Raw genomic sequence first — 27246 nt, 5'->3', positions numbered from 1 at the left:
GGATCCCTGCAGGGGATGTGTCTATAGGGGGCTCTGGGTGTCTATAGGGGGCTCTGAGTGTCTATAGTCTGTGTGTCTATAGGGGGCTCTGAGTGTCTATGGGGGCTCTGTGTGTCTATAGTCTGTGGGTGTCTATAGGGGGCTCTGTGTGTCTATAGTCTGTGGGTGTCTATGGGGGCTCTGGGTTCCGGCGGGCAACAGGTTCCACCCGGAGCGGTCCATCAGGGCGCCACTTCCGGCATGACTTCCGGTCCCCGGGCCCGCTACCACCATGACAATACGAGCGGCCCGTTACTTTCGCCTCCTCCCTAGGGCCTACGGGACGGCGGCGCCCGGGCTGGTTTACCAACAAGGGCAGAGCCCCGAGCCGCGGATCCGGGAGTATTTCTACTACATCGATCATCAGGGGCAGGTACCGCGACCCGACCAGCCCCGCTGCGGGCCTGGCCACGGCCTTCCGCCTCAACCTCAGCAGCGGCCCCGCTGCCTCCCGGGGCCGGAGCCGGGGGGTCCTCGGAGGGGGAGAGCCGGCTGCTGGCCGGAACGGGGTTTTGAGGGGTCTTTGCCCATTTCTTGCAGCTTTTCCTGGATGACACCAAAGTGAAGAATTTCATCACTTGCTTCAAAGGTAGAACCACTCCCCCGGAATGACCCAAAATCGCTGATTTCCCTGCCACGGGTTTGCTCCTCCTGGCCCTTAATGGGGCTGCTGTTGATAAGCGAGGGGTGAGCACTAATTGAGATAGGAGCCCTAATTAGGGTCTCATCTTCAATCGGGATGGAAGCCTTAATTAAAGTCTTGTCCTCAGTCAAGGTCTAAGATTTAATTAGGGTCTGATCCTTATCAGGATTAAAGCCTTCGTTGGGGTCTCATCTTTAATTGGGGTCCCATCCTTAATCCTATTGTGATACTCGACTGGGAGCTGATCCTTAACTGCAGGCTGATTGTGAGGTTCCTTTATGATGCTTAATTAGTCTTAATTGGCATCTTACCTTTAGTCAGAATATCATCGAGATCTCAGGACCCAATCCTTAACTGGGGTTTGATCCTTAGCTGGGGTCTGATCTTTAACTGAGATCCAGTCTTTAATCAGGATCTGATCCTGAGCTGAGATCTCAGGATCTGATTCTTAATTGGGATCTGATTCTTAATTGGGATCTGATTCTTAATTGGGATCTGATTCTTAATTGGGATCTGATTCTTAATTGGATTTGATTCATAATTGGGATTTGATTCATAATTGGGATCTGATTCTTAATTGGATTTGATTCATAATTGGGATCTGATTCTTAATTGGGATTTGATTCATAATTGGATTTGATTCTTAATGTGGGTCTGATCCTTAGCTGAGATCCAGCATTAATTAGGATCCCATCCTTAATTCGGTCTGATTTTAATTGTGCCTTAATTGGGGACCAAATGACTCCCTAAAACGGGGTCCCACCACCAACCAACCCCCACAAACTATGTCCCATCACCAAATGATCTCCCAACGTGGCATCCCACCACTGTAAGACCACCCCAACACGGCATCCCAGCACCAGATAACCCCCTGAAGTGGGGTCCCATCACCAAACTATGCCCTGAAATGATCTCCCACCACCAAGCCCCCCTTCCCCACTGGGGTTGAATTCCCCCTGGGTGGGGCAGGTTGGTGAGGTGCCTCCACCCCTCTCTCCCCTGCAGATGTGGCCTTCCTCAGCTTTTTCTTCAAGCGGCTGGAGCCCAACCGCAGCGGGCGCTACGAGAGCCACTTCCCCTTCCTGTCGCGCTGCGGCCGCGAGCGCAACTTCCTGCGCTGCGAGGACCGACCCCTGGTCTTCACCCAGCTCCTGCCCGGCCCCAACGCCAGCCAGCTCCTCTCCTACTGCGGCGGCGGCCAGAGCCTGGCGGTGCCCTTCCAGCCGCAGAGCCTGGCGATGGCACCGGGGAACGGGCGGCTCTACCACCCAGCGCCGGCCAGAGCGGGCGGCGTGGGCCTGGTGAGGTCAGCGCTGGCGGTGGAGTGGAGCTCCTGTTTCCAGTATGAGCAGGGCCCTGAGCAGCCCCCAACGCATTTCAACTGGGAGGGGCAGCGGTACCTGCTCACCGGGGAGTTGCTGCCACTGTTGGGTGCCAATGGAGATGAGGAGACAGCGGCTGTGCCCCTGGCACCGCGGCAGGGATGAGGTGGGGGCGTCCCAAATGTCACCGGCAGCTTTGTGGTGAGGGGTGGTGGAGATTGGCACCGGGTCACGATGGAAGAGAGGGTGCTGTGGGGTGGGTGCTGGCACGGTGGGTGCCACCATGGAACATGCCACCATGATGTGGGTTCTGTCATGGTGGGTGCCACAGTGGTAGGGAGGTTGCTGTCATGGTGGGTGCCACAATGGTGATATGGTGCTGGCACAGTGGATGCCACCAAGGTGGGCCAGGTACTGCTCTGGTAGGTGAGATGATGGTTGAATGCTACCATGGTGGGGTGGATACTGCCCTGATAAGGTGGGCACTGCCCTCATGGGTGTTATGATGATGGGGTGGGTGCTGCATGGTGGGTGCCATGATGGTGGGTGGATGCTGCCATAGTGGGTGCCACCACAGTGCTGTGAGTGCTGCCACGGCACCATGGGTGCCACCACAGTGACCATAACCCCCATTAAAGACTCACTGAATTCCCCTTTGGCCGAGCTTTGTCATTTACTCAACACCAAGAACTCCCCAGGATGTGGGGTACAGGAGGGGTTTGGGGGTGCCAAGGCAGGAGCACAGCATTCCCATGGGGTCTGCCCCTTCGCAGCACCATGGTCACCACATCACCTCCTGCCTGGTGGGAACTTTATTAACCAGAGTCCTTGTGCTGCTGAACCAGGGTCACTGCTTGGCACACGGTGGCCTCAACCTGCAGCGAGGCACTGCCAGGGGAATCCGTGCCAGCAACAGTGAGATGGTGCAAAAAAGCACCAGGATGAGGAGGGAGACACCAAAGATAGGAGAGGCAAGACACACGGGGACGCCGCAGTCACCAAGCTACAAGTCAAAGTAGTCAGAGGCCCCGTGCCGAGGCAGGCTGCTGGTCCAGACAGCATCAGATCTACCAAGCTTCACCAGCAGCTTGCAGAACTCGGCCTTGGCCGCAGCAAAACGCGCCCTGTCCACCGCGTCCTCAAAGAACCAGCCAGAGCCCGAGGGGGGCCGCAGGTGGTTGGTGATGTAGCAGTCCAGGGGGTAGGGGTAGATGACGAGGCGAAGGTAGGGGAGCACCACGGTCTTCTCCAGCAGGAGTTTGAGCGCTGTCGTGGAGAAGAGGTTGCCAAAAAGCCCCAAGCACCGCAGCTGGGAACAACGGCACAGCGCCGGCAGCAGCTCGTCCAGCTGGGAGTCTGTCAGCCGGCATTCCATCAGGTCCAAGTGGAGAAGCGAGGCTGAGATCCTCTCCAGGAGCTGCCGCAGAGGTTGGAGCAGAGCTTCAGTGAAATCGTGGCCGCTCAGGTCCAGCTTCCGCAGCGCCGGAGCGTGGAAGCTGTTCCGAAGGTAGTTGAGGTCCTCGGGAAGCAGGGAGCAAAAAGCCAGCTCCAGGCTCTCCAGGGGAGTCTGCAGGTCACTGCCAGGGTGAGAAGGTGCCGTGAGCTCGCGCCAAAGCTGGCACAGACCCACCAATGGATTAAACCTCATCATGGGGGTGATGCCCAGATTGCCACCCGCGTCGCTCCCCACCGCGGCTCGGAAAGAGCAAGGTGAGGACCAGCTCCACCAAAAGCCTGAGAAGGTGCCATAAGCTCACACCAAAGCTGGCACCATGCTGGGATGGACCCACTGATAGATAAATCTCACCATGGAGATGATCCCCAGATTGCCAAAGGCAAATCCACCTGGGTCCCATCCCACCACAGCATGGAAGCAGCAAGCTGAGGACCAACTCCACCAAAACCTTAACCAAGAAGGAGCTGTGAGCTCACACCAAAGATGGCACCACACTAATGGATTAAACCTCATCATGGGGATGATTCCCTCATCATGGTGTGAAAGAGAGGTCAGGCATTGGAACAGGTTGTCCAGGGAAATAGTGGAGTCACCATCCCTGGAGGTGTTCAAGAAACGTGGCTGTGGAACTTGGGGCCATGGTGGTGTTGGGTTGAAGGCTGGACTCTCAGAGGCCTTTTCCAACCAAGATGACTCTATGAAAAGAGCCAGTTGAGGACCAGCTCTACCAAAACCTTACCTGAGAAGGTACTGGAGGTTCCCTGAAAGCCTGGAAGACCCAAAGTTGAGCTCCTTGAGCCTCAGCAAACTCCCCAGCTGGCCGGCGAGCCGCCGGAGGCTGGCATCCGTCCCCGACACGAACCTCCGCACATCAACGTTGCTGTAGGGCAGGCGAAGGCTGAGGAGGTTGGGGAACCTGGTGAGGTGTGGCAAGACCACGCAGAGGCCGGAGAGTCCCAGGTTGTTGAAGCGGAGATCGATGCGCCGCACGCCACAGGCGTCCAGGGAGTCCAGCAGGGTCACGGTGCTGCCCACAGACAGCTCCTCGGCGTGGAAGTCCCTGCACCTGAGGCGCAGCAAGCAGGTGGCGTTGGCCTGCAGAGCATCTCGTAGGACGGCGAAGGACGTGCTGTTGACGAAGAGGTCAGCGCGGATCTCCACGCCGAAGGGCTGTGGAGCCTCCAAAGCTCCCGAGGGACCTTTCAAACGTTTGGAGCCACGTTTCAGGTGCTCGTTTTGGTGCTTGGAGACCTCCAGACAAGCTTTGGCTAAAGCCACAGTGCCAGACCACAGGCTCATCCCTTCTGGGCCACCACGGGCGTCGTCGTCCGGCAGATCCATCATGTCCAGCACCCGCAGGCAGCACCGCCTCTCGCTGAACAACAAGAAGGAACCGGTGAGACAGGGGCAACCATCAGCCTCCCCCCAGCCCAAGGCAAGGTGAGGGTATTGGGTTTGCTTTCCCCCCAACCTCACCAACATCTTCCCACCACCAGCTCCAGGGCACCTCCATATCCCTCAGGAGGAAGAAAATGTCTCCTGCCCATCCTGGCAAGAGTTTGGCACCCACCTCGCAGGCTCCTCCAACATCTGGTGGAGATGTGCCACAACGGCCAAGATGGTAGCTTGGACACAGAGCTTCCTCGGTAGCCCCTTGGGGTGATGCTGAAGGTGATGGTCCAGGTGAGCCAATAACCGCTGGAAGCTGAGGACTGGGAAGGGCCAAGCGGCCACCAAATCCCGCACCACCAAGGTGCGGCTGTCCAAGAAGGCAGCGCTGAAGAGGACAGGGTAGAGCTCGCTGGGGAGGGTGCTGAGGGTGCGGCGGAAGTCGGATTCGTGGCTCACCAAGCGGCGAGCGCAGAGGAACAACAAGGAGTCCATGCTGGCACCTGGCAGTGAGGGGGGGAGGACACAAGTTGCTGGTGAGGCTGGGAGGGAAGCCTTGCTCGGGTCGTGGGGTGGCCTTACGGCAAAAAGTCAGTCTCGTGGTAACCCCTGAGCCAAGACATCCACACACCACAGGGGCCCATGGCAGGAGGGTAGAGACCCCCAACAAAGGGGCAGGATCCCTAACCCAAGTAGTTCCTCCCAGACCTGGCCCTCCCATTATGGGGACACCCAACACCCCTATAATCCAGTTCCCCCCCATCGCTGGGCCCCCCTAACCCAGTTACCCCATTACAGGGACACACCTCCCCCCCCCTCCCCCCAACGCAGCTCCCCTCATGTCAGGGACCCTCCAAACCCAGCCCACCCATTACACGGACTCCCCACAGCCCCATAATCCACCCTCCCCCACTACAGGGGCCGCGCCGCCAACCCAGTTCTCCCCGTACTCTCCTAACGCGGTTCTTACCCTCGCAGGAACGCCCCACAGCCCCTCTAACCCACTTCCCCCCGTTACAATCGCGACGATCTCCCCCGCCCCCCCAGATGGAGATCCCCACCGCCCCTCACTCACTCACGGCCGCTCCTAGGCCAGGCCGCTCCTAGGCCAGGCCGCTCCTAGGCCAGTCCCCTCCTAGGCCAGGCCGCTCCTAGGCCAGGCCGCTCCTAGGCCAGTCCCCTCCTAGGCCAGGCCGCTCCTAGACCAGGCCGCTCCTAGACCAGGCCAGTCCCCTCCTAGGCCAGGCCGCTCCTAGGCCAGGCCGCTCCTAGGCCAGTCCCCTCCTAGGCCAGTCCCCTCCTAGGCCAGTCCCCTCCTAGGCCAGTCCCCTCCTAGGCCAGTCCCCTCCCCGCCGCACTTCCGGGACTACGCGATACCGCCCCATCCCCTCCTTCTACCAATCAGAGAGCGCCATCCCCAATGGAGGCGGGCTTGACTCCGTCCGTCCCTGATGCTAGGGCCTCTCACCCTCTCATTGGCTTCGGACGCTATCCGTCAGAATTTCCGCTCTTTCCATTGGCTGAAGTGCGGCGGGAGCGGGAAGTTCGCTCTCTCGCCGCCCTGAGGCCCGGCCCCTTGAGTCTCCCTGGCCGGGGGGCTCCCGGTCCCTGAGACCCCAGAGAACCGGCCCCAGGCTCGTTATGGCTGCCATGGAGCGGCAGCAGGAAGTAAAGGCCCTGCTGAAGCGGTGGGAAGCGGATTTCTTCCGGGAGCGGCAGAGGAAGCCCAGCCAGGTGGGGAGGGAAGGGGCCGAGCCCTTCCCGTGCTGGTGGTGGGCTCTGGGCTGCCCCCGGGTGGAGTGGGGAAGCCTCAGGGGTGGTTCTGCCCCTTCACTGGGATCCCATTGGCGTCCCCCCAGTACGGTCCCTGCCTCTGCCGCGACGTTAAAGCCCAGGGAGGGTCCCAGGCAGAGCCTGGCCGCAGCTCTGCAGGACTTTCCGTAGGGCTTTTCCATAAGGGCAGGGTCCTGCAGCTGGGTGGAGGCAATCCCAGGCACAAACCCAGGCTGGGCAGGGACTGGCTGGAAAGCAGCCCTGAGGAGAGAGCCTTGGGGGTGCTGGTGGACAAGAAGCTCACCAGGAGCTCTCAGTGTGCACTTGCAGCCCGCAAAGCCAACCAGAGCCTGGGCTGCAGCAGGAGAAGTGTGGCCAGCAGGGCAAGGGAGGTGATCCTCCCCCTCTGCTCAGCTCTGGGGAGACCCCACCTGGAGTACTGTGTCCAGTTCTGGAGCCCCTGTTACAAGAGGGATGTGGAGGTGCTGGAAGGTGTCCAGAGAAGGGCCACGAGGATGATCAGAGGGTTGGAGCACCTCTCCTATGAGGACAGACTGAAGGAGTTGGGGCTGTTCAGTCTGCAGAAGAGAAGGCTCCCAGGTGACCTCATTGTGGCCTTCCAGGATCTGAAGGGGGCTACAGGAAGGCTGGGGAGGGACTGCTCAGGATCTCAGGTAGTGATAGGACTAGGGGGAATGGAATGAAGCTGCAGGTGGGGAGATTCAGGCTGGAGGTGAGGAGGAAGTTCTTCCCCATGAGAGTGGTGAAGCCCTGGGATGGGTTGTCCAGGGAGGTGGTTGGGGCCCTGTCCCTGGAGGTGTTTAAGCCCAGGCTGGCTGAGGCTGTGGCCAGGCTGATCTAGTGTGGGGTGTCCCTGCCCATGGCAGGGGGGTTGGAACTGGAGGATCCTTGTGGTCCCTTCCAACCCTGACTGACACTATGGTACTATGAATTCCCTAAGGCTTAAGTCACTTCCAGTAGGAGCAGCAGGAGCAAGGCCATCATCATCCCCCCGTGCTGGGGCACTGCTGCGGTCGGCTTTGTGTTCCTCGCTCCCCAGGGGACCCCGAGGGGCGGAGCAGGCCCAGAGCAGGGCAGGGAAGCCGGTGGAGGGCATGGGGAACCCGGAGAAAGATCTGGAGAACATCTGAGGAGAAGCTGAGGGAACTGGAGGGGTTTGATCTGGAGCAAAGGAGGCTGAGGAGAGACCTTCTGGCTTTCTACAACTCCCTGCCAGGAGGCTGGAGCCAGGCAGGGGGATTTAACTGATGGGACAAGGAAATGGCCTGGAGTTGCTCCAGGAAAGGAATAGGTTGGACTGAAGGACAGTTCCTTCGTGGGAAGGTTTGTCAAGGAGGGTTCTAAAAGCCCTGGAGATGTGGTGCTGAGGGCCATGGTTTGGTGCTGGACTTGGCACCCCTGGGTCAAGGATTCTTCTCCTTGCAGGCTGACGTCGAGGAGGCTCCAGAGGACATCAGAGGTGAGTGTCAACCCTGCCCCCCCCACCACCCACCCAGAAAAGTCTTCTGGGGTCCTAGGTGAAGCTGTGGGTGCTTTTGGGTGGGGGGCACCCCTTGTCCCAACCCAAACCCTCACCACAGAGGGGGGAGCTTCTCTGGGGATACAGCTGGGTGGGAGCTGCTGTGGTTCCCCAGTAAGGACCAGAATGTCCCCCAAATCACCCCAGGGCTCTACAAGGAGTACAAGACACTGAAACAGCAGAAGGAGGAGATGGATCCAAGCAGGATCAGCTCTCCCAGCCCCCAGGAACATCAGGAGACTCCAGCCATGGAGAAGGTACCAGAGAAATCCCCTTTTGGGGCTTGGGGCTTTGTCTCCAGCAGCATCAAACCCCCTGAGATCCACCCTGCACTGGAGGTCTGGGAGGGGGGAAGTTTGGATTTAGCAGGTTTGGGGGTAGAAAAGTTGGGATTCTGGAAGTTTTGGAGTGGAAAAGTTGGGATTTAGCAGGTTTGGGGGCAGAAAAGTTTGGGTTGTGCTGGTTGGGGGTTGGAGAAGTTTGGATTCAGAAAGATTTGGGATGGACAGGTTTGGATTTAGCAGGGCTTAGGATTTAAAAGGTTTGGGGAGGTAACAGTTTGGATTTAGCAGGGCTGGGGAGGAAAATGTTTGGATTTAGGAAGTTTGAGGATTTTAAAGTTTGGACTTTAATAGGTTTGGGGATTTTAAGTCTTGGATTTAATATTTTTGGGGTGGGGGGAGGAGGGGATGAAAAAGTTTGGATGGCCTAAATTTGGGGGTGTGAACATTTGGATTTATCATGTTTGGGGCCACACAGCTTCAGGTTTAGCAGGTTTGGAGATGGAAAAGTGTAGCTTTAACAGGTTTGGGGATGAAAATGTTCCAGTTGGGCAGGTTTGAGGATGAAGAGGCTCAAATTGAACAGATTTGGGGGTGCAGAGGTTTGGATTTCACAGATTTTGGGGGTGGGTTGAAAAGGGTTTGGGGATGCAGGGGGTCACATTGCTCAGGTTTGGGGATGCAAAGCTTTCAATTTGAGCTGGTTTTGGGGATTGAAAAGTTGGCATTTCCCAGATGCTGGGGTTGAATTTCAGGGTCTGAGGTCTCGTTCCAGGTGCCAGACTCCGGGTTTTGGGGTGCACACCTGAACCGCCAGCCCAGAGCCCCCAGGCCCAGCTGCCATGCCCGTGCCGTGCCCAAAGCCTCTGCCCAGTTCTATGGCATGAAGCTGAAATCCAACCTGGCAGCTGCTGGCAAGGTCAGGGATGGGTGGGACAAGCTTCCCCTCAAGCTTCTCCTCACCCTTTGCATCCCCTCTCCTGCCAGAGACCCTCAAAATCATTCCCCTGCTGCCCAAGCGCCCCAGAATTGTTCTCCTCCTGCCAGAGACCCCCAAAAATGCCATCCCACCTCGACAGAGCTGCTCAAAATCTCATCCCCCTCCTGCCCAAGCCCCTCAAAATTATTCTTCCCCTACCAGAGACCCCCAAAATTGCAACCCCCCTCCTCACCAGAGGCACTCAAAATCTCAGCTCCTCCTTGCTAGAGCCCCCAAATTGTTCCCCTCCTGCCCAAGCCCCTTGAAGTTTCCCCTCATTGCCAGATCTCCCCCCCCCAAATCTCATCCCTCTATTGCCAGACCCCCCCACAATCATTTCTCTCCTACCAGAGTCCCCCCTCACTCTTAACCAGGGCTGTGGAGCACTCCCAAACCCCGGGGCAGGTCCCATCTGGTTTTGGATGTGGGGTGAGGAGCTTTGGAGGACAATCTGACCCACATCTCTCTTTCCTCCATGCCCACCAGGAGACACCTCTGACCCCAAGGAGGACCCCAATTCCCAGGAGGACCCCAACTGTCTCCAAACTTCAGCCAGATTTGGGGACAAGTGACAAGGCCCCACCCCTGGTGCCTTCACAGAGCGAGGAAGATGAGGCAGGAGACCTTGTCCTTCCTCCCTCAGTGTCAGGGCTGGCCCCCATCATACTCACAGCAGGTTTGACACCCCCCCAGACACCCCCTCCCGGTAAATTCCAGCACCTGAAGCAGACAGTGGCACAGAGACTGGGCTCACTGGATCCTGCCTGGCTGCAGAGGTGCCAGGGGACACTTGGTGACAAAGGGACAGCGCTGGGGGACACATTGGTGCAGGGAGAAACCAAACAGGCCCCCTGGAAGCAGGATGGAGGTGGGGGGGGAGTGTTGGTGGGAGACTCCATGAGGAAAAGGCCACGTGGAGATGGGGCAGACAACGTGGGGGCACCGGCAAAGCTCCAGAGATGCTGCCAAAGCTCAACCCAGGCAGCATTTGCTGCTGCCAAGGAGCTGAAGCAAAGCAAGGAGGAGGAGGAGGAGGAGGAGGTGGTGGAGGAGCGTGTAGCAAGCCAAGTGGAGAGCAAGAAGGTGCCATACCCCTCAGAGAACATCCTGGGGGAGATAGAGGAGGAAGGGGAGAAGAAGAAGAAGCCCAGAGTCACCCGTGGAGCCAGTGCTGCCAGGTAGGTGCTGAAGCACCAGCTGCTTTCTCCCTGAGTCCTGCTTTCTTGCTGTTATTTGGGGTGGGAAGCAAGCAATCTGGGAGGGATTTTTAGCCCAGTTTTCTTATTTGTCATCATGTTTGAGGCTCCTTGTTGAGCCCTGAGGCTCCTTGTTGTCTTTGGTGGCATTCTGGGGGTGAAACATGGTGATTCTGCCCCTCAAAGCCATTCTGTGGATGCTGGATAGGATAGGATAGGATAGGATAGGATAGGATAGGATAGGATAGGATAGGATAGGATAGTGTTATAGATGACTCCAGGTAAAAGTTTTTGGTAACTGATTTATTGGCACTAAAAGGTTGTAAAAAGGCAATAAAAGCAATATCAGCAAGCAAAGCAGTGCACTGGGCTTGGGAGGGGTCAAAACTTCACCTCCACAGCAGCCTTACAATAGTTTTTCTTCATCTTATATAGTTACATCATCTACCTAGGCAATCTTATGCTAAATAGAAGGCAGGCATATGATAATGAGTCTTAGAATAGGTGGACAAATCCCTTCTCCCTACATTCAGTGTGGTAAGGGTCAAGGCATCCACTTTCACGCCTGCCCAATTGTGCAGGCTTCTTATCTGAAGAAAACAAATTCCTAGTTCTGAATGTTTATCTTTAAGACAGCTCCTTCTCAGCCATGGTGTCTCCAATTAACCAGACAGTGTCCTTGCAAGTCTGCAAGATAGGTTTCTTTCCCTTTACCCTCTAAACAGGCCTCACAAGATCCTGACCCTTAATCCCAGTGCACTCTAAGTCTTATAATTTTGACACAAATCACCAGTATATTCATCACAATAGGATAGGATAGGATAGAATAGACCAGGTTGGAAGAGACCTTCAAGCTCATCGTGTCCAACCTATCATCCAACACCACCTAATCAACTAACCCATGGCACCAAGCACCCCATCAAGTCTCCTCCTGAACACCTCCAGTGATGGTGACTCCACCACCTCCCTGGGCAGCCCATTCCAATGGGCAATCTCTCTTTCTGTGTAGAACTTCCTCCTAACCTCCAGCCTAAACCTCCCCTGGCACAGCCTGAGACTGTGTCCTCTTCTGGTGCTGGTTGCCTGGGAGAAGAGACCAACCTCTGCCTGTCTACAGCCTCCCTTCAGGCAGTTGTAGAGAGCAATAAGGTCACCCCTGAGTCTCCTCCTCTGAGGAGAGGATTGAGGACCTTTGAGGAATGAGGATGGAGCACCTTTGGTTGGGAGATGACACTAAATTGGATGGGAGTGTTGAGCTGCTGCAGGGTGAGAAGGTTCTACCGGGGGATCTGATCATGGAAGGGTTGTCCAGGCTTAGCCCAGGCTGTCCAGGGCAGCGGTGGAGTCCCCATCCCTGGAGGGGTTTCAGAGCCACGGAGATGTGGTGCTGAGGGCCATGGTTTAGTGGCCATGGTGGGGTTGGGTTGATGGTTGGACTCAATGACCTGAGAGGTCGTTTCCCACCCAGCCCACACTCAGCTCCTCTCTCCCCAGAGCCCCTCGGCTGAGCCGCGGCAACTTCGTGCGGCTCAACCTGAAGAGCAGGTCCCACGTCCGCGGCTTCGCCCTGCGCGGGCAGTGGCTCCGCAGGCAGGTAAGGGCCTGGCCCCGGCCCCTCCTGGAGTGCCTTTTGTTTCCCACTTAGGCAACTTCGTTTTCCTTTCTTTCCCGTGGTTTCACCTTTATTTCACCTTCATTGTCCTCTCTTTAAACCTCACTTCCCTTTGTTTTCTCTTCTTCCTTTGATTCCTCTTGATTTTATTTAAACTTCCCACTGATTCCCCCTCTCGATTTCCCTCCTTGGCTTCCCTTTGACTGTCTTAGTTTCCCCCTTGCTTTTCCCTTTGCCTTTTCCCCCTGGATTTTTTCTTTGATTTTTATCTTGTTTTTTTTCCCCCTGCCTCTTTTCCTTGCCCTTTCTCTTGCCTTTTCCCCTTGGATTTTCTCTCGATTTCAGTGTCAGTATTCAGTATTCCTAAGGTTGGAAGAGATCTCAAAGATCCTTGAGTCCAACCTGTCACCACAGACCTCATGACTAGAGTAGGGAGGACACTTTCCTCTCAATTTTTCCCTCATTTCTCCCCCTCATTTCCCTGCCTCTTCCCTCACAGGCCCAGAAGCAGAAGTGGCAGAGGAAGTGGAGCAGCTCTGCAGCCCTGGGCCGCAGCTCCGACCTCTGCTTCCGCTGCGGCGGTACCGGCCACTGGGCCTCAGCCTGCCCAGGGCGAGGTGAGGAAGAGCTGGGAGCAGGGAGAGCATGCTGAGGGAAGCCCTGCTGGGCTCTTGGATTTGAGGAGGGCTGTGATTCCTCCCTGGCAGGGATGACTCCTGATGTGCTGCCGGTGGAGAGCAACCACAGTGGTGAAAAGGAAGAGGAGGAAGAAGAGCCTCCACTTCCCACGCTGGAGGAGGTGGCTCGTCGGACCAACAGCGTCTGCCCAGAGCTCTCTGGTGAGGCCTGACCTGCTCTGGGAGCATTTCTCTATCCCTGTGGGAAGGTTGTGCTCCTGGGAAGTCTGCTTTGGGTTTCTTCTGGACCGTTTTACCCCTTTGGGGGCCTTTTTTAGGTCCTTTTGGATCATTTCATCTCCTTTCAGGCCACTCTGGGCTCCATTTGTGGGTTTTATGCCTTTTTGTGCCATTTTGCTCTCCTTTTGCACCATTTTATCCCTTTTTTTTGGCCATTCTGGGCTCTTTTTGATTGCTTTTCAGGCTATTTTGAACTCCTTTCAGACCAACAACTCCTTCTGGGCCAATTTATCTCTTTTTTAGATGCCTTTCAGGCCATTTGATCATTTTTTGGACCATTCTAAGGTGATTCTGGCCATTTTAGACACTTTTTGGGATGTTTTGGGACACTTCATTCACCTTTTGGGCCATTTTGGACTCCTTTTGGGGTGCTTCTGGACTCATTTGGGGTCCTTTTTAGGTGCCTTTTGGGCCATTCTGAGCTCCTTTTGGGCCATTTGGGGTCTTTCTGGGGCCCTTTTATCTTTCCTTGGCTAATTTAGGCTCCTTTTGGGTGCCTTTGAGGTCACTTTGGCTCCTTTTAGGCCCTTTGATCCCTTTCTGGGCCATTTTGGGATCCTTTGGGGCCATTTTATCCCTTTTTTGGTCATCCTGGGCTCCTTTTAGGTGCTTTTGGGGCCATTTGGGACTCTTTCTGGGCCGTCCTGGAACAGGGTGGGAATTGCCACCTGTGGATCCCAACTTTTCCACCTTCATCCCTGGCAGAGAGTGGAAGCAGTGGGCTGAGTTTGGAGATACAAACTTACCTGGATGTGAGGAGACCAACGTACGAGCCACCCGCTCCCCCTGCACCTGTGGAGCCCCTCTATGAGCCAGGGACCATCCAAGGTGAGGCCAAGGGGCTTTGTCCCCTCACATCCCCTCTTGTCCCCCCCCTACATCATGTCTTTGTCCTCACAGAGACCCCAGCTGAGGTGATCAAGGCTCTGAACGCCCTGGGCTACAGCTCCTTCCGTCCAGGCCAGGAGGTAGCCATCATGAGGATCCTCTCAGGTGGGTTTGGTGTCCCCACCATCTCCATGGAGTTCAGGGTCCCTGAGAGGCAGCTGGATTGTCCCCAGGTGATGTCTCCAACCCTTGTTCTATCAGGTCTGTCCACACTGGTGGTGTTATCGACGGGGATGGGGAAGTCCTTGTGCTACCAGCTCCCTGCTTACCTCTACCACAAGCGCTCCAAGTGCATCACCTTGGTTGTCTCCCCACTGGTGTCCCTCATGGATGACCAGGTACCACTTGATTAGCCCAGCTTTCCCAGGCCAGCCACTTCTGGCTACACCCCTGGTCACCAGAGACTGCTGTGGCTTCTCTTCTAGGTCTCAGGGCTGCCACCATGCCTGAAAGCTGCCTGTGTCCACTCCAACATGGCCAAATCCCAACGGGAAGCAGTGATGGAGAAGGTGAGAGCTCTGGAATCTCCAGGGAAGGACCAGTGAGATGGTCCTGGTGCTGCCATACCCCTGATCCCGGTGTTCCTGGCTCCCACAGGTGAGGCAGGGTGAGGTGCAGGTGCTGCTGCTCTCTCCTGAAGCCCTGGTTGGTGGATCAGGATCAGGATCAAGCTACCTCCCCTCTGCTGACCGCTTGCCCCCTGTGGCCTTCGCCTGCATCGATGAAGCTCACTGCTTGTCCCAATGGTCCCACAACTTCCGGCCCAGTTACCTGAGGCTCTGCAAGGTGCGAGAGGTGGTGCAATCCCTGTCCAGAGGAACCCCAAATGCCAAAAGCAGCCCAAAATGCTCCATAAGGCACCCAAAAGCAGCCCAAAATGCCCCAAAAGGCACCTAAAAGCAGCCCAAAATGCCCCAAATAAGCCCAAAATGGATAAAATTACTCAACAGGAGCACAAAAGGTAATGAAATAGCCTGAAAGGAGCCCAAAAGGTGCCTAAAAGGAGTCCAGAATGGCCCAAAAAGGGATTAAATAGCTCAAAAGGAGCCTAAAATGAACCCAGAATGGCCCCAAAAGGGATAAAATATCCTCAAAGGAGCCTAAAATGGCACAAAAGGGAATGGAATGGCCTGAAAAGAGTCCAAAATGGCCCAGAAGTAGCCCAAAATAACCCAAAAAGAGATAAAATGCCCAAAACGAGCCAAAAATAGCCCCTAAACAGATAAAATGGCCCAAAAGGAGGCCTAAATGGCTCAAAAGGGAATAAAATAGCCCAAATAAGAGCCCAAAATGGCCAAAAAGGAGCTCAAAAGGGGATAAAATGGCCTAAAGGGAGCCTAACTTGGCCCAAAAGGAGCTCAAAATGGACCAAAAGGAGCTCAAAATGGTCTAAAAGCAGCAGAAAATGGCCAAAAAGGTGAATAAAAAGGAGATCAAAGTGGCCTGAAAGGACCCTGAATTTTCCCAAAAGGTGCTTAACTTCTGCCCAGGTTACCCAAAAGGAGCCAAAATGACCCTGAAATGCCCCAACAGGCAGCTAAAAGGAGCCTGAAAGGGGCCAAAAGGAGCCCAAAATGCCCCAAAGGAGCTCAGATGGCCCAGAAGGAGCCCAGACTGTCCCAGAAGGTCACACTTTTGCCCCTCCTCCTGGCAGGTGCTGCGGGGCCGCCTGGGCGTGCGCTGCTTCCTGGGGCTGACTGCCACTGCCACGCTGGGCACGGCGCGGGACGTGGCCCAGCACCTGGGCATCCCGCCCCAGGAGGGCATCCCGCTGCGCTCCACTGCCGTGCCCCACAACCTCCACCTCTCTGTCTCCATGGACAGGGACAGGGATCAGGTGAGGTGCAAGGACGGAGATGGATGAGCCTCAGGGTTTAGGGCTGGAGAAGGGCTGGAAGATGAGGGGAGGGGGCTGGAGCCAGAAGTTCTGGAGAACACTGGGATTTGTTGCTCCACTACTGAGCTCGGAGCGGATCTTGTAGGACAGAAGATCCCAGCCCTTTGGGGGCAACCTTCAACCCTTTCTCTGCCCACAGGCCCTCATCTCCCTGCTGCAAGGGGAGCGTTTTGGGGACCTCAACTCCATCATCGTCTACTGCACACGGCGGGAAGAGACGGTTCGGATCGCGGCACTCATCCGGACCTGCCTCCAGGGAACGGCGCTCCGGGAACCCACTGGAGCCAGGGAGCCAGCCCAGCGTGGTGCTGGGAGGAAGAAAGTGAAGGGTAAATGCCCAAGAGGAGTCTAGATTACCCCAACAGGACCTAAAACAGCCCAGAAGGCAACCAAAGTTACCTGAAATGAGCCCAAAATGGCCTCAAAGGAGATAAAACAGTCCAAAAAAAAGTCTGTAAGTAGCCTGAAATTAGCTTAAAAGGATCCAAAAGGAGCTCAGATGGCCTGAAGTGATCCCAAAGTGTTCAGAAAGTAGCCCAAAATGGCCCAGAAGGAGACCAAAAGGAGACCAAAATGACCTGAAATGAGCCCCACGTGGCCCAGAAGGCACCAAAATGGTCCAAAATTAGCCCAACATGACCCAAAAGCAGCCTGAAATGAGTTCAAAGTGGTCCAAAAGGAGCTAAAGTGAGCCCAAAAATGTTCTGAAAGTGCCTAAAATGTCCCAAAAGGAGCCCCAAATGGCCCAGAAAGAGATAAAATGGTCCAAAAGTAGCCTGAAAGGATCAAAAAATGGCCTGTAATGAGTCTAAAATGGCCCAAAAGGAGCCCAAAATTGCCCGGAAGGAGTCCAAAATGGGCTGAAATGTTCCAAAAAGAACCAAGAATGGCCTGAAAAGGTTCCTCCAAGAGGAACCCCAAATGCTCCAAAATAGCCCAAAATGTCCTGGAAGGACCCAACGTGTCCCCAGACCACCCCAAAATCCCAACTTCTGCCCCATCCCACCCTCTCTTCCCACCCCTTCCCAGCCAGGAGCCTGCATCCCACCTGGTTGGCCGACTCTTACCACGCCGGCTTGTCCGCTGCGGAGCGTCGCCGTGTGCAGAAGAGCTTCATGAGCGGCCACCTCCGCGTGGTGGTGGCCACGGTGGCTTTTGGCATGGGCTTGGACAAAGCTGATGTCCGTGGTGTTGTCCACTACAACATGCCCCAGAACTTTGAGAGCTACGTCCAGGAGATCGGAAGAGCCGGCCGGGATGGACAGCCAGCTCATTGCCACCTCTTCCTGGATCCAGAGGTACCACCTGCAGGATCTGGGAGGGGGGCCTCCGACCTTTTGAGGAGGTTTCTCCCAGGTTTTGGAGGCCTTCTCATCGTTGTCTCACCAGGGTGGGGATCTCCACGAACTGCGGCGCCATATTTATGATGACACGTTGGATTTCTTCACCGTCAAGAAGCTGGTGGAGAAGGTTTTTGCTCCTTGCAAGTGCCTGGAGCTGCACCAGAAAAGGCAGGAGATCATGAAGGTGAGGAAGAAGGGATGAAGACTTCTTCTTCCAAGGGGAAAGGGGTGGAGGTGGAGGAGGAGAAGGGCTTGGAGGTGGAGGAGGAGTTTTCTGGAGGACAAGAAGGGTCTGGAGCTGAAGGAGGCAGGAGTGGGCCCATTCTCTCACTTGATGATGTCACACCGTGTCCCTGGCAGGACAAGGAGATGGAGGACTCCAAGCTGACCATGAAGGAAGAGGAGAAGAACACTGACCAACGGGTCTGCTACATGCACGAACGCACCATCCCCATCCACCAAACCGTGGAGTTCTTGGACGTATGGGAAGAAGGTGAGGAGGAGCAACCAGCTTCACGTCATGGACGCTTGATGGGTACCAGATCATGGTGGGTGATGAGTCTTTGGTGGGTGATGGGTCTTTGGCGTCACAGGGTCTTGGTGGGCAGGCACGAGGTGTTGGTGGCTGATGGGCCTTGGTAGGCAATAGAGCTTGGTGAGTGATGGCTCATGGTGGGAGACCCTTGGAGACTCCCATGGGACTGAAGATCCCTCCACATCTCCTGGCTCTCCTCCAGGAATTGAGACCCTCCTGTGCTACCTGGAGCTTCACCCACGGCGCTGGTTGGAGCTCCTGCATCCCACCTACTCCCAGTGCCGGCTGCAGTGCTACGGCGGCTCCCGGCAGCTGCGGGATGTGGCACAGAGGTTGGAACCCCGCCACCTGTGGCACCACCACCATCTGCAGCAGGTGGGATCCAGAACGTGTCTCCAAGCTGTGATGATGGTGGATTTCTTGGTATCTTCTGTCCCTCAGCTCTCCACCTGTTGCCGTGTTCCTGGCTCGGGAGCGGCTGGAAGGGAGGGAGTGGAGCCATGGAAGCTCCTTGGAGTTTGATGTGGTCACCTTGAGTGACTCCATGGGCTGGGAGGTGGCCTTGGTGAAACGAGACCTGCGGCAGCTCCAGTGGGACCAGCGGCTGCAGAGAGGTACCTCTGGTGGGCACCAGGGCTTGGTGGGCACCCAGGCTTGGAGGGCAATGGATCTTGGTGTCACAGGGTCTTGGTGGGTGCCAGATCATGGTGCCACCAGATGATGGTGGGTGTTTCGGTTGCCACATCTCATTGGGCACCACCTCAACCAGCTCTTGGTGCCTTCAGGTGGTAGCAAGAACGGGAAAAGTGGGGTCCTGGTGGAGTTTGATGACCTCTCCTTCCACTTCCGTGCCTATGGTGACCTCAGCACGGATGAGCTGGACTCTGTCTGTGAGTTCCTCCACCAGCGGGTGGTGGCCAGGGAGAAGACAGCTCTTGGCCAGCTCCGCGCCTGCTTCCGAGCCTTCCGGAGGTAAGAGAAGACCAAAACCTCTGCAGCCCCATCTGTGGTGGCCCCACCCTCCCATGCCCCCCAGTCTGATACTGGGAAGGGCAAGAGGTTGACACCAGGGCACAGTGTGGCCTTCCAGACCTGGGGGCCTCACACTGAGGAGGAGGAAGAAGAGAGAAGCTCTCGGTTGAAGGCTCTGCTCAGCAACTACTTCGAGAAGGAACCTGATGGCTGTGAGGAGGAGGAGGAGGAAGAGGCGAAAGATCTTGGTGACCCTCAAGTGAGCAAATCTTTAACTGGGGAGCTGTGGGTGAGTTTGGGATGAGGAAGAAGAGGGTGGTGACCTCCCAATGTCCTCTCCTGGCAGCTAGAGGGGCAGGAGGCCCAAGTCCGGGCAGACATCTGCCACTTCCTGGCCATCCGCCCCGAGGAGAAGTTCTCCGGCAGAGCCATCGCCAGGATCTTTCATGGCATTGGTGAGCAACCTTTAGGGGAGGTCAGGCTGAGCTTCATCTCCACCACCTTCCAGACTTCTCCTAACTGGCAACTGTCCACCCCCTACAGGCAGCCCCTGTTTCCCTGCCCAAGTGTTTGGCCGTGACCGACGCTTCTGGAGGAAGCATCTCACCTTTGACTTCCACCGCCTCGCCCGCTTGGCCACTGAGGAGATCTTGGCCAGCAGGTGACACATCCTGGGGTACCACATCCTTGAGGTGCCACTGAGGAGATCTTGGCCAGCAGGTGACACATCCTGGGGTACCACATCCTTGAGGTGCCACTGAGGACATCTTGGCCAGCAGGTGACACATCCTGGGGTACCACATCCTTGAGGTGCCACTGAGGAGATCTTGGCCAGCAGGTGACACATCCTGGAGCCACCACATCTTTAATATGCCACCTGTGACTTCCACTGCCTCATCCCCTTGGCCATCATGGAGATCTTGCCCAGCAGGTGGCACATACTGGGGCCACCGTATCCTTAAGTGCCACCAGGGATGTCACCATGATCCTTCCACCAGCTGAAGATCACATTTTGGTGGGACCAGAGACTATTTTAAAGCTGAGAAATGTGGTGTGACCAGTTTTGGGTTCATTTATGGTGCCCTCAACCACCTTCTTGACCTTGGGGGGATTTCAGTCTGGATTTGATCAAGGAATTAATAAAAAGCCCCAGATTCACCCCAATTCTGCCTCCCTTTTGCTTCCTGCACTCATGGAGGACCTCAAGGACCGTGGTGGTTGGTGGATGCATCACCACGAAGGTCTTGAGGTCCCTGTTGTCACTTCACCTAGCCAGCTGTGACCACGCTGGGTGCCACGATGGCTTTTGGCACCCTGCCTGCTGGGCAGGACCTCCTCGTGGGGGACCTTCTCCCCATGGTGTGGGACCTTCTCCTGGTGGTGGGACCTTCTCCCTGCCCATGGGCAGGCAGCCAAACTTGGGTGCTCTTCCCCCATCATCCAACTCTTGAGCTCCAGTGAGGTTGAAGCCCTGTTCCCACCACCCAAACCAGCCTGTTTTTCAGCACCAGCAACGCTTGGCCAACCAGAACCCATCCCAGCAGGGCTGGAAGCTGGTTTCTAAGTGGAGAACTTCACGCCCCGGCACTGGGACGCAGCGACCTTCCCCAGCGTGGTGTCAGGATGGTGGTTTGAGAAGGTCACACCGCGGTAGCACCCAACACACCTTGCCAGAACCAGTTAATGTTTAAACTGGTGGAGCTGGGAGCCAGTTCTGGGTGCTGAGGGACACCAGTGCCACGCAGCTTCCTCCATCCCTCCTCCTCTTCAAACCCCTGGGGACCTTCTTGTGGTTGGGACCTTCCTTCTTGTGGTTGGGACCATCCTTCTCCCTGTGGTAGGACCCTCCTCCTCCTCATGCTTGGCACCTTCTTTCTCCCTGTCGTTGGGACCATCCTTCACCTCATGGTTGGAACATTCTCCTCGTGGTTGGAGCCTTCTCTTCATGGTTTTGATCTTCTTGGTGGTCCTCAACCACAGCCCCACTGCACCATGGCCCTGCCATGGCTTCTGCTTCTCTTCAGCAAGGTCCTGGCACAAGATTCAGCCTCCCAAAGCTGCCTCCTCCCTCCAGTTGGTGAGTCCCATAACCCTTCCACCTCTCCAGGGGTGACTCCTGGTGGGGTCAGTCCTCACCAGGACACTTTGGTGATGGGTCTCACCCTACTTTGGCAGCCTTCAACGCAGCCTTGGGGCGACCAGCCAGCCAGTCCTCGGTCTTCCCCAACCTCAGCATCGCTGCCAACGCAGTGGACGGCAACCGGGACGGCGTCTGGCACCACGGCTCCTGTGCCAGGACCCTGGTGGAACCAGAGCCCTGGTGGAGCGTGGACCTGGGCGGGCAGCGCACGGTGGCTGCCGTGCTGGTGAAGAACCGGCAGGACTGCTGCTGGCAGCGCCTGAGGGGAGCCCAGGTCCACGTCGGGGATGCGCCGGCAGAGCGGGGAAGGCACAACCCCATGTGAGCCACAGCCCAGGAGGGGCTGGGGGTATCCTGAGCTCCATCTCTTTCTTCCTGGCACCCCAGAACAGGGAAGGTTGGGTGGGCATCGCTGGTGCCATCTTCTCCTGAGCTCAATCTCTTCCTTCCTGGCACCAAATGGGGGTCTTTGAGGTTGGCATTCAACACTGCCACCATCTGATCCCCAACTCTTGATCCCCAAAACCAACTGGGTGTTTTTGGGGCTGGTATCACCACTGCCACTACCTCCTGAGCTCCATTTCTTCCTCCTCACCACCAAACTGGAGAGGTTTGGGTGCACATCATTGGTGCCACCACCTCCTGACCCCCATCTCTTCCTCTCTGGCAGCTGTGGCACCATCACAGACGCTGGCCCCGGTTCCCTCAGCACCATTTGCTGCCAGGGGCTCCGCGGTCGCTTTGTCACCGTGCTGCTGCCAGGCCAGGTGGACACCTTGGTGCTGTGTGAGGTGGAGGTGATCCTTCAGGGCTGCCTTCCCTTGCCTGGAGGTGAGGAGCTCACCAGGGAGGGTTTGGTGAGGTGCTAACTGCAACCACCAACCTCTCTATGGTGATTCCAGCCCTCAACGTGGCTCTTGGCCACGCCGTGGCTCAGTCCTCCACCATCAATGCTGGAAGCTTGGCTGCCAACGCCGTGGATGGCAATAGTGATGCCAGCTGGGACCATGGCTCCTGCTCCCACACTAAGAAGGAACCAGAACCATGGTGGAGGGTGGACCTGGGCCAGCGGCACCTCGTCTCTGCCGTCACCATCACCAACCGCCGGGACTGCTGCTGGGAGAGTCTCCTTGGCGCCCAGGTCCACGTTGGTGACTCCTTGGCTGACCGTGGCAAGCGCAACCCTGTGTGAGTGAGGTCCCCAGTGATGTCCCCCCCACCCTGAGCATGGCAAATGGGGGCTTTGAGGTGGGCATCACCACTGCCACCACCACCTGAGCTCCATTTCTTTCTCCTGGTACCAGATGGGGCTGTTGGAGGTTGGCATCACCAGTGCCACCACTTCCTTAGCCTTCCAAACACTGGACAGGGAGGTTTGGAAGTTGGCATCACCAGTGCCACCACTTCCTTAGCCTTCCAAACACTGGACAGGGAGGTTTGGAAGTTGGCATCACCAGTGCCACCACCTTCTGAGCCTCAGCTCTTCCTCAGCAGCAGTTTAATTACCAAATGGGGCATGTTTTGGGTGGGCATCACCAGTGCCATCACCCCCCAAGACCCTTTTCTTCCCTCCCACCACCAAATGGCACTGTTTGGGGGTGGCAGCACTACTGCCACCATCTACCCAGCTCCATCTCTTCCTTCCCAGCACCAAACTGCGAAGTTTTGGTTTGGCAACACCAGTGCCACCACCTCCTGAGCCCCATTTCTTCCTCTTGGTACCAAACTGGGGACTTTGGGTGGGCATCACTGATGCCAACACCTTTTGAGACCTATCTCAACCTCCCAACCACCAAACACGGAGGTTTTGGGGTGGACATCGCTGGTGCCACCACCTCCTGAGCCCCATCTCTTCTTCCCTGGCAGCTGTGGCACCATCCTGGACACGGGGCCGGGTTCCACCAGCACCATCTGCTGCAACGGGCTGCCAGGTCGCTATGTCACCATCATCATCCCCGGCCGTGATGATGCCCTCGTCCTCTGCGAGGTGGAAGTGACAACACGGAGCTGTGTCCCTCCACCTGGCGGTAAGGACCCCACATCCCCCCGCTGGAAAAGAGCTGGTACGTGCCAGCTAGCCACCGGGGCGTGCCAGGCAGTCAGCGGTGAGCGCCGACCTCACTGAGCCCCTCAGAGGTGATTTGATTCTTGGGAACATAGTGGGACACGGGGTGGGGAAGTCCCCAGGCTGGTGGCACAGGTGGCCGCTGGTGGCGAGGAAGATGCCATCATCCCATGGCATCTCCCAGCCCAAAACTTGGCCCTGCGGCGCCCGGCGGCACAATCCTCCAGCAGCGGCAGCGCCGGCGGCGCCATCAACGCCGTGGACGGGACCCGGGACGGGCGCTGGCAGCACGGCTCCTGCTCCCAAACCCAACTGCAAGAGGAGCCCTGGTGGAGGGTGGACCTCGGGCAGCGCCGCGCCGTGGCCGCCGTGGTGGTGAGGAACCGCCTGGACTGCTGCTGGCACCGGCTGAAGGGCGCCCAGGTCCACGTCGGCGACTCCCTCGCTGGCCACGGCACCAACAACGCCCTGTGAGTGCCACCGCGCCCGGCTCCTGAGCGCTCGGCTGCTTTGACAGCCTCAGCCTGACAGCCTCATTTCCCCCCGCCCCTTTGTCTTCCCCCTCTTTCTTTCCCCCCCTTTTTCTTTCCCCCCTCTTTCTTTCCCCCCTCTTTCTTTCCCCCCCTCTTTCTTTCCCCCCCTCTTTCTTTCCCCCCCTCTTTCTTTCCCCCCCTCTTTCTTTCCCCCCCTCTTTCTTTCCCCCCCTCTTTCTTTCCCCCCCTCTTTCTTTCCCCCCCTCTTTCTTTCCCCCCCTCCATCCTTCCTCCTATTTTCCTCCTTCCCCCTTTTTCACCCCCTCCTTCTCCTTTCCCCCCTCGCAGCTGTGGCACCATCACGGACACCGGCCCCGGTTCCACCAGCACCGTTTGCTGCCGTGGCCTTCGCGGTCGCTACGTCACCATCACGGTGCCAGACCGAGAGGAGCAGCTCAGCCTCTGCGAGGTGGAGGTGCTGGAGGAAGGCTGCAGCGTGCTGCCGGGAGGTGAGCGACGCCGCCGCCGCCACACCGGCACGGTGGCTTTCGGCGGCACCACCACCTTCACCCAATCCCCGCAGCCCAGAACGTGGCCTTGGGCCGTCCGGCCACGCAGTCCTCGCTACTGGACCCCGGTAGCGGCGCCAGGAAGGCCGTGGACGGGAACCGGGACGGCGACTGGGAGCACGGCTCCTGCGCGCACACGGCAGAGGAGCCCGAGCCCTGGTGGCAGGTGGACCTCGGCCGCAGCCACAGAGTCTACGCCGTGCTGGTGCAGAACCGCCACGACTGCTGCTGGCACCGCCTCAAGGGTGCCCAGGTCCACGTGGGCGATTCGCTGGTCGACCACGGCCGCCGCAACCCTGTGTGAGCACCACCCCCGGCCCGGCCCCGCCAGCGCCTCCCGCTCTGGGACCGAGCTGGCACCGCCTCATCCTCCTCCTCTGTCTCCCCCTATTCCCTCTTCCCCATCTTCCCTTCTGTCCTTCCTGCCTGCCTCCCTGCTTCCTCTCCCCTTCCTCTTTTCCCCTCTCTCCTCTTCCCCCCTGGCAGCTGCGGCACCATCACAGATGCCAGCCCCGGTTCCCTCAGCACCGTTTGCTGCCAGGGGCTGCGCGGTCGCTTTGTCACTGTGGTGCTGCCAGGCCGGGTGGACGCCTTGGTGCTGTGTGAGGTGGAGGTGATCCGGCAGAGCTGCACCCCGCTGCCAGGAGGTGAGACCCACCACAGCCCACCACAAACCAAAACCACACCAAACCTCCACTGCAGTCCCACCCCACCTCAAGCAAAACTCCTCCAAACACAGCTCCTCCCAAATCCCACCATGACCAAATTCCACCCAAACCCTACCACAACCCCACTAAACCTCACAACCACACCACACCCACACCAGAGCCCTACCACAACCAAACCAGCACTGCACCACACTCCCACCACAATTCCACCAAACCAAACCTCCACCCACATTCCACCCCAATCTCCACCTCAGCCCCCACCCACCTTCCATCCAAACCTCCACCTAACCTCCACCCCATGCTTTTGGCAGCTCCCAACGTGGCACGGGACCAACGGGCCACTCAGTCCTCCACCTCCACCAGCTCCGGTGTGGCCACCAAGGCAGTGGATGGCAACCGGGACGGCATCTGGCGCCACGGTTCCTGCAGCCACACACGGCGAGAGCGGGAGCCCTGGTGGAGCGTGGACCTGGGCGCCCGGCACGCGGTGGCCACCGTGGTGGTGAAGAACCGGCAGGACTGCTGCTGGCAGCGCCTGAGGGGAGCCCAGGTCCACGTCGGGGACACGCCAGCAGAGCGGGGCAAGGACAACCCCATGTGAGCCGCAGCCAGGGGAGGTTTGGGGTGGGCATCACTGGTGCCACCATCTCCCCAGCTTCATCTCTTCATCCCCAGCACCAAATCTGGGCATTTTGGGGTGGGCATCACTGGTGCCACCATCTCCCCAGCTTCATCTCTTCACCCTGATGACAAAAATGGGAGGTTTTGGGGTGGGCATCACCAGTGCCACGATCTCCTCAGCTTCATCTCTTTATCCCCATGACCAAAAGGGGGAGGGTTTGGGATGGGCATCACTGGTGCTGCCATGTCATGAGCTCTATCTCCTCATCCTCATAACCAAAAGGGGGCATTTGTGGTAGGCATCACCATTGCCACCATCTCCTGACCCCCACCTCTTTCTCCCTGGCAGCTGTGGCATCATCACGGACACCGGTCCAGGTTCCCTCACCACCCTCTGCTGCCACGGGCTGCCCGGCCGCTACGTCACCGTCACCATCCCCGGGCGGGAGGAGGCCTTGGCTCTGTGTGAGGTTGAGGTCTATGGTGTCTTGCCTGAGCTCTGAGGGTTTGTGGTGGGGATGAGAGAGAGGTGCTGCATCCCCAGAGCCACCCCCACGGTGGCCACCACAATAAACGCCACTCCAGCCACCAGTTGTGATGTTCTTAGGTTCCTGCCAGCATGGTTATGGTCATGGTGTCACGGTGGTGGGGCATGGTTTCAGGAGAAGGCTTGGATGAAGGTGGTATGGAAATGGGTGAGGGCCAAAAGAACACTCTTCAGCGTGGCAGCTGGTGGCAGAAGTGACACCCTGGGGTGGGGGGACACCAAAAGGCAAGTGGGCACCAAGCCCCAACTGGCCTCCAAAATTCAACCTGTCAGCAAAACCCACCTGGGTCACCACCACCCAACTGGCCATCAAGACCCAACTCTCCCAACCCCCCAGCCCCAACCAGTCCCCTTCACCCAAACCCAGTGCCAACCAGCCCAAAGACCCAACCCCAACCTCCCAGCTCCATCCAGCCCCCAAATCTCCAACCTTAACCTCCCACTTCCAACCACTTCCCAACCTCCCAGCCCCACCCAGACCTCCACCCACCCCCTCCCACCACCAGCTCCCACTCCCCAGCCCCCCTGCACCTACACCACGTGCTGGGTGCCCTCGGCCTGCCCGAACTCGCTCCCCGGGGCCAGCAGCACCCCGGTGGCCTCCAGCAGCTGCTGGCAGAAGAAGACATCAGGCTCCAGGCCCAGCTCCTGGGGACAAGGGACAGGAAGGGCACCCTGAGACAGGGCTGGTGGCACCTCTGCCCACCATCTCCTCTCTCCCTGCCTGTCTCCAGGACATCCCAAAGCTTCCATGGTGTCCAATAGCCCTGGAGAGCCTCCCTGGCCCCAAGCTGTCTCATGGCCCCAGGATGCCCAAACCACTTCCACAGTGTCCTGTGTCATGAGCTGGCTCCTGGCCCCAAGGTGCCTTATGCTCTGGTGTGTGTCCCCTCCCCATGGTGCCCCATTCCCATGGTACCCCACATCCCCCCCAAGCCCCCAGCCACACCTCTGCCCCCCAGGCTGTGGTCCCCCCATGTCCCCTTGGGGCTCACCTGGGCCTGGCGCAGGGCGCGGGGCGGCAGCTGGAGCCGGGGGCAGGCGCGGGCACCCCCCTGGCCGGGCTGGCAGCGGAGGGAGCCTTGGGCCAGCACCTCCTGCAGCAGCTGCCACTGCTGGGCCAGGTGATGGCACAGCCTCTGCTGCTGCTGAGGGGAACTGGGTCAGCTCGGGGGGGCATGGGGGGGGACTGGGGGGAGATTGAGCTGGGAAGGGCATGGAGATGGAGGTGGGGATAGGATGGAGATGGTCATGGGGGTATAGATGGTGATGGGGTGGGATCAAGATGGGGATGTGAAAAAACAGGATGGGAAAGAGATGAGATGGAGATTGGGATGGGATGGGGATGAAGATATGGGGATGGAATAGGGATAGAGATGGA

The 27246-nt window shown here is 57.7% G+C and overlaps 5 protein-coding genes across 7 annotated transcripts in view; 3 read left to right on the top strand and 2 right to left on the bottom strand.

The window, feature by feature from the left end:
* The first annotated feature begins 213 nt into the window (after positions 1-213).
* On the top strand, positions 214-2657 carry CUNH8orf82 (chromosome unknown C8orf82 homolog). Its single transcript, XM_068161123.1, has 3 exons — positions 214-412; positions 580-628; positions 1688-2657. The coding sequence occupies exons 1-3, from the start codon at positions 272-274 to the stop codon at positions 2167-2169; spliced, it is 672 nt and encodes a 223-aa protein (XP_068017224.1). The 5' UTR covers positions 214-271; the 3' UTR covers positions 2170-2657.
* Positions 2653-6176, bottom strand: LRRC14 (leucine rich repeat containing 14). Of its 2 annotated transcripts, XM_068161121.1 has the most exons (4): positions 5925-6176; positions 5031-5352; positions 4200-4835; positions 2653-3581 (listed from the first exon to the last, which is right to left on the bottom strand). In XM_068161121.1, exons 2-4 carry the CDS (start codon positions 5342-5344, stop codon positions 3008-3010), a joined length of 1524 nt encoding a protein of 507 aa, XP_068017222.1. In that variant the 5' UTR covers positions 5345-5352; positions 5925-6176; the 3' UTR covers positions 2653-3007. The 2 variants fall into 2 exon arrangements, with proteins under 2 accessions (XP_068017222.1, XP_068017223.1); XM_068161122.1 differs by lacking the exon at positions 5925-6176 and having other exon boundaries at positions 5031-5593.
* A 244-nt stretch (positions 6177-6420) lies between these two features.
* On the top strand, positions 6421-19938 carry RECQL4 (RecQ like helicase 4). Its single transcript, XM_068161120.1, has 24 exons — positions 6421-6583; positions 8069-8102; positions 8310-8419; positions 9219-9362; positions 9909-10600; positions 12113-12212; positions 12730-12847; positions 12938-13069; positions 13853-13975; positions 14048-14140; positions 14237-14373; positions 14461-14544; positions 14633-14821; positions 15690-15872; positions 16072-16261; positions 16962-17230; positions 17322-17459; positions 17636-17768; positions 18013-18142; positions 18252-18424; positions 18596-18782; positions 18888-19041; positions 19129-19237; positions 19326-19938. Exons 1-24 carry the CDS (start codon positions 6491-6493, stop codon positions 19445-19447), a joined length of 3837 nt encoding a protein of 1278 aa, XP_068017221.1. The 5' UTR covers positions 6421-6490; the 3' UTR covers positions 19448-19938.
* Positions 19939-19974: 36 nt separating this feature from the next.
* Positions 19975-25915, top strand: LOC137452559 (uncharacterized). The gene is given in 10 exon segments (XM_068161044.1): positions 19975-19999; positions 20958-21243; positions 21593-21753; positions 21825-22110; positions 22789-22949; positions 23172-23457; positions 23809-23969; positions 24044-24676; positions 25009-25294; positions 25668-25915. Coding segments are annotated over 10 exon segments (2439 nt in total). The 3' UTR covers positions 25822-25915.
* The window catches only part of LOC137452595 (alanine aminotransferase 2-like), a 4104-nt gene continuing 2763 nt past the window's right edge, over positions 25906-27246 (bottom strand). The window contains exons 8-10 of one of the 2 annotated variants that reach the window (XM_068161115.1): positions 26861-27013; positions 26401-26513; positions 25906-26067 (exon numbers count right to left, since the gene is read on the bottom strand). In XM_068161115.1, coding sequence (XP_068017216.1) covers positions 25977-26067; positions 26401-26513; positions 26861-27013 — 357 coding nt within the window. In that variant the 3' untranslated portion in view covers positions 25906-25976. The remainder of the gene's footprint in view (positions 26068-26400; positions 26514-26860; positions 27014-27246) is intronic. The other variant, XM_068161117.1, reaches the window with a different exon arrangement.

Source organism: Melanerpes formicivorus, unplaced genomic scaffold (assembly GCF_026170545.1).
Source record: "Melanerpes formicivorus ecotype bairdi unplaced genomic scaffold, bMelFor1.0.p_v2 SCAF_56, whole genome shotgun sequence".
Lineage (NCBI taxonomy): Eukaryota > Metazoa > Chordata > Aves > Piciformes > Picidae > Melanerpes > Melanerpes formicivorus.
The sequence above is the reverse complement of the archived record's forward strand: the minus strand, read 5'-3'. Positions and strand labels throughout refer to the sequence as shown.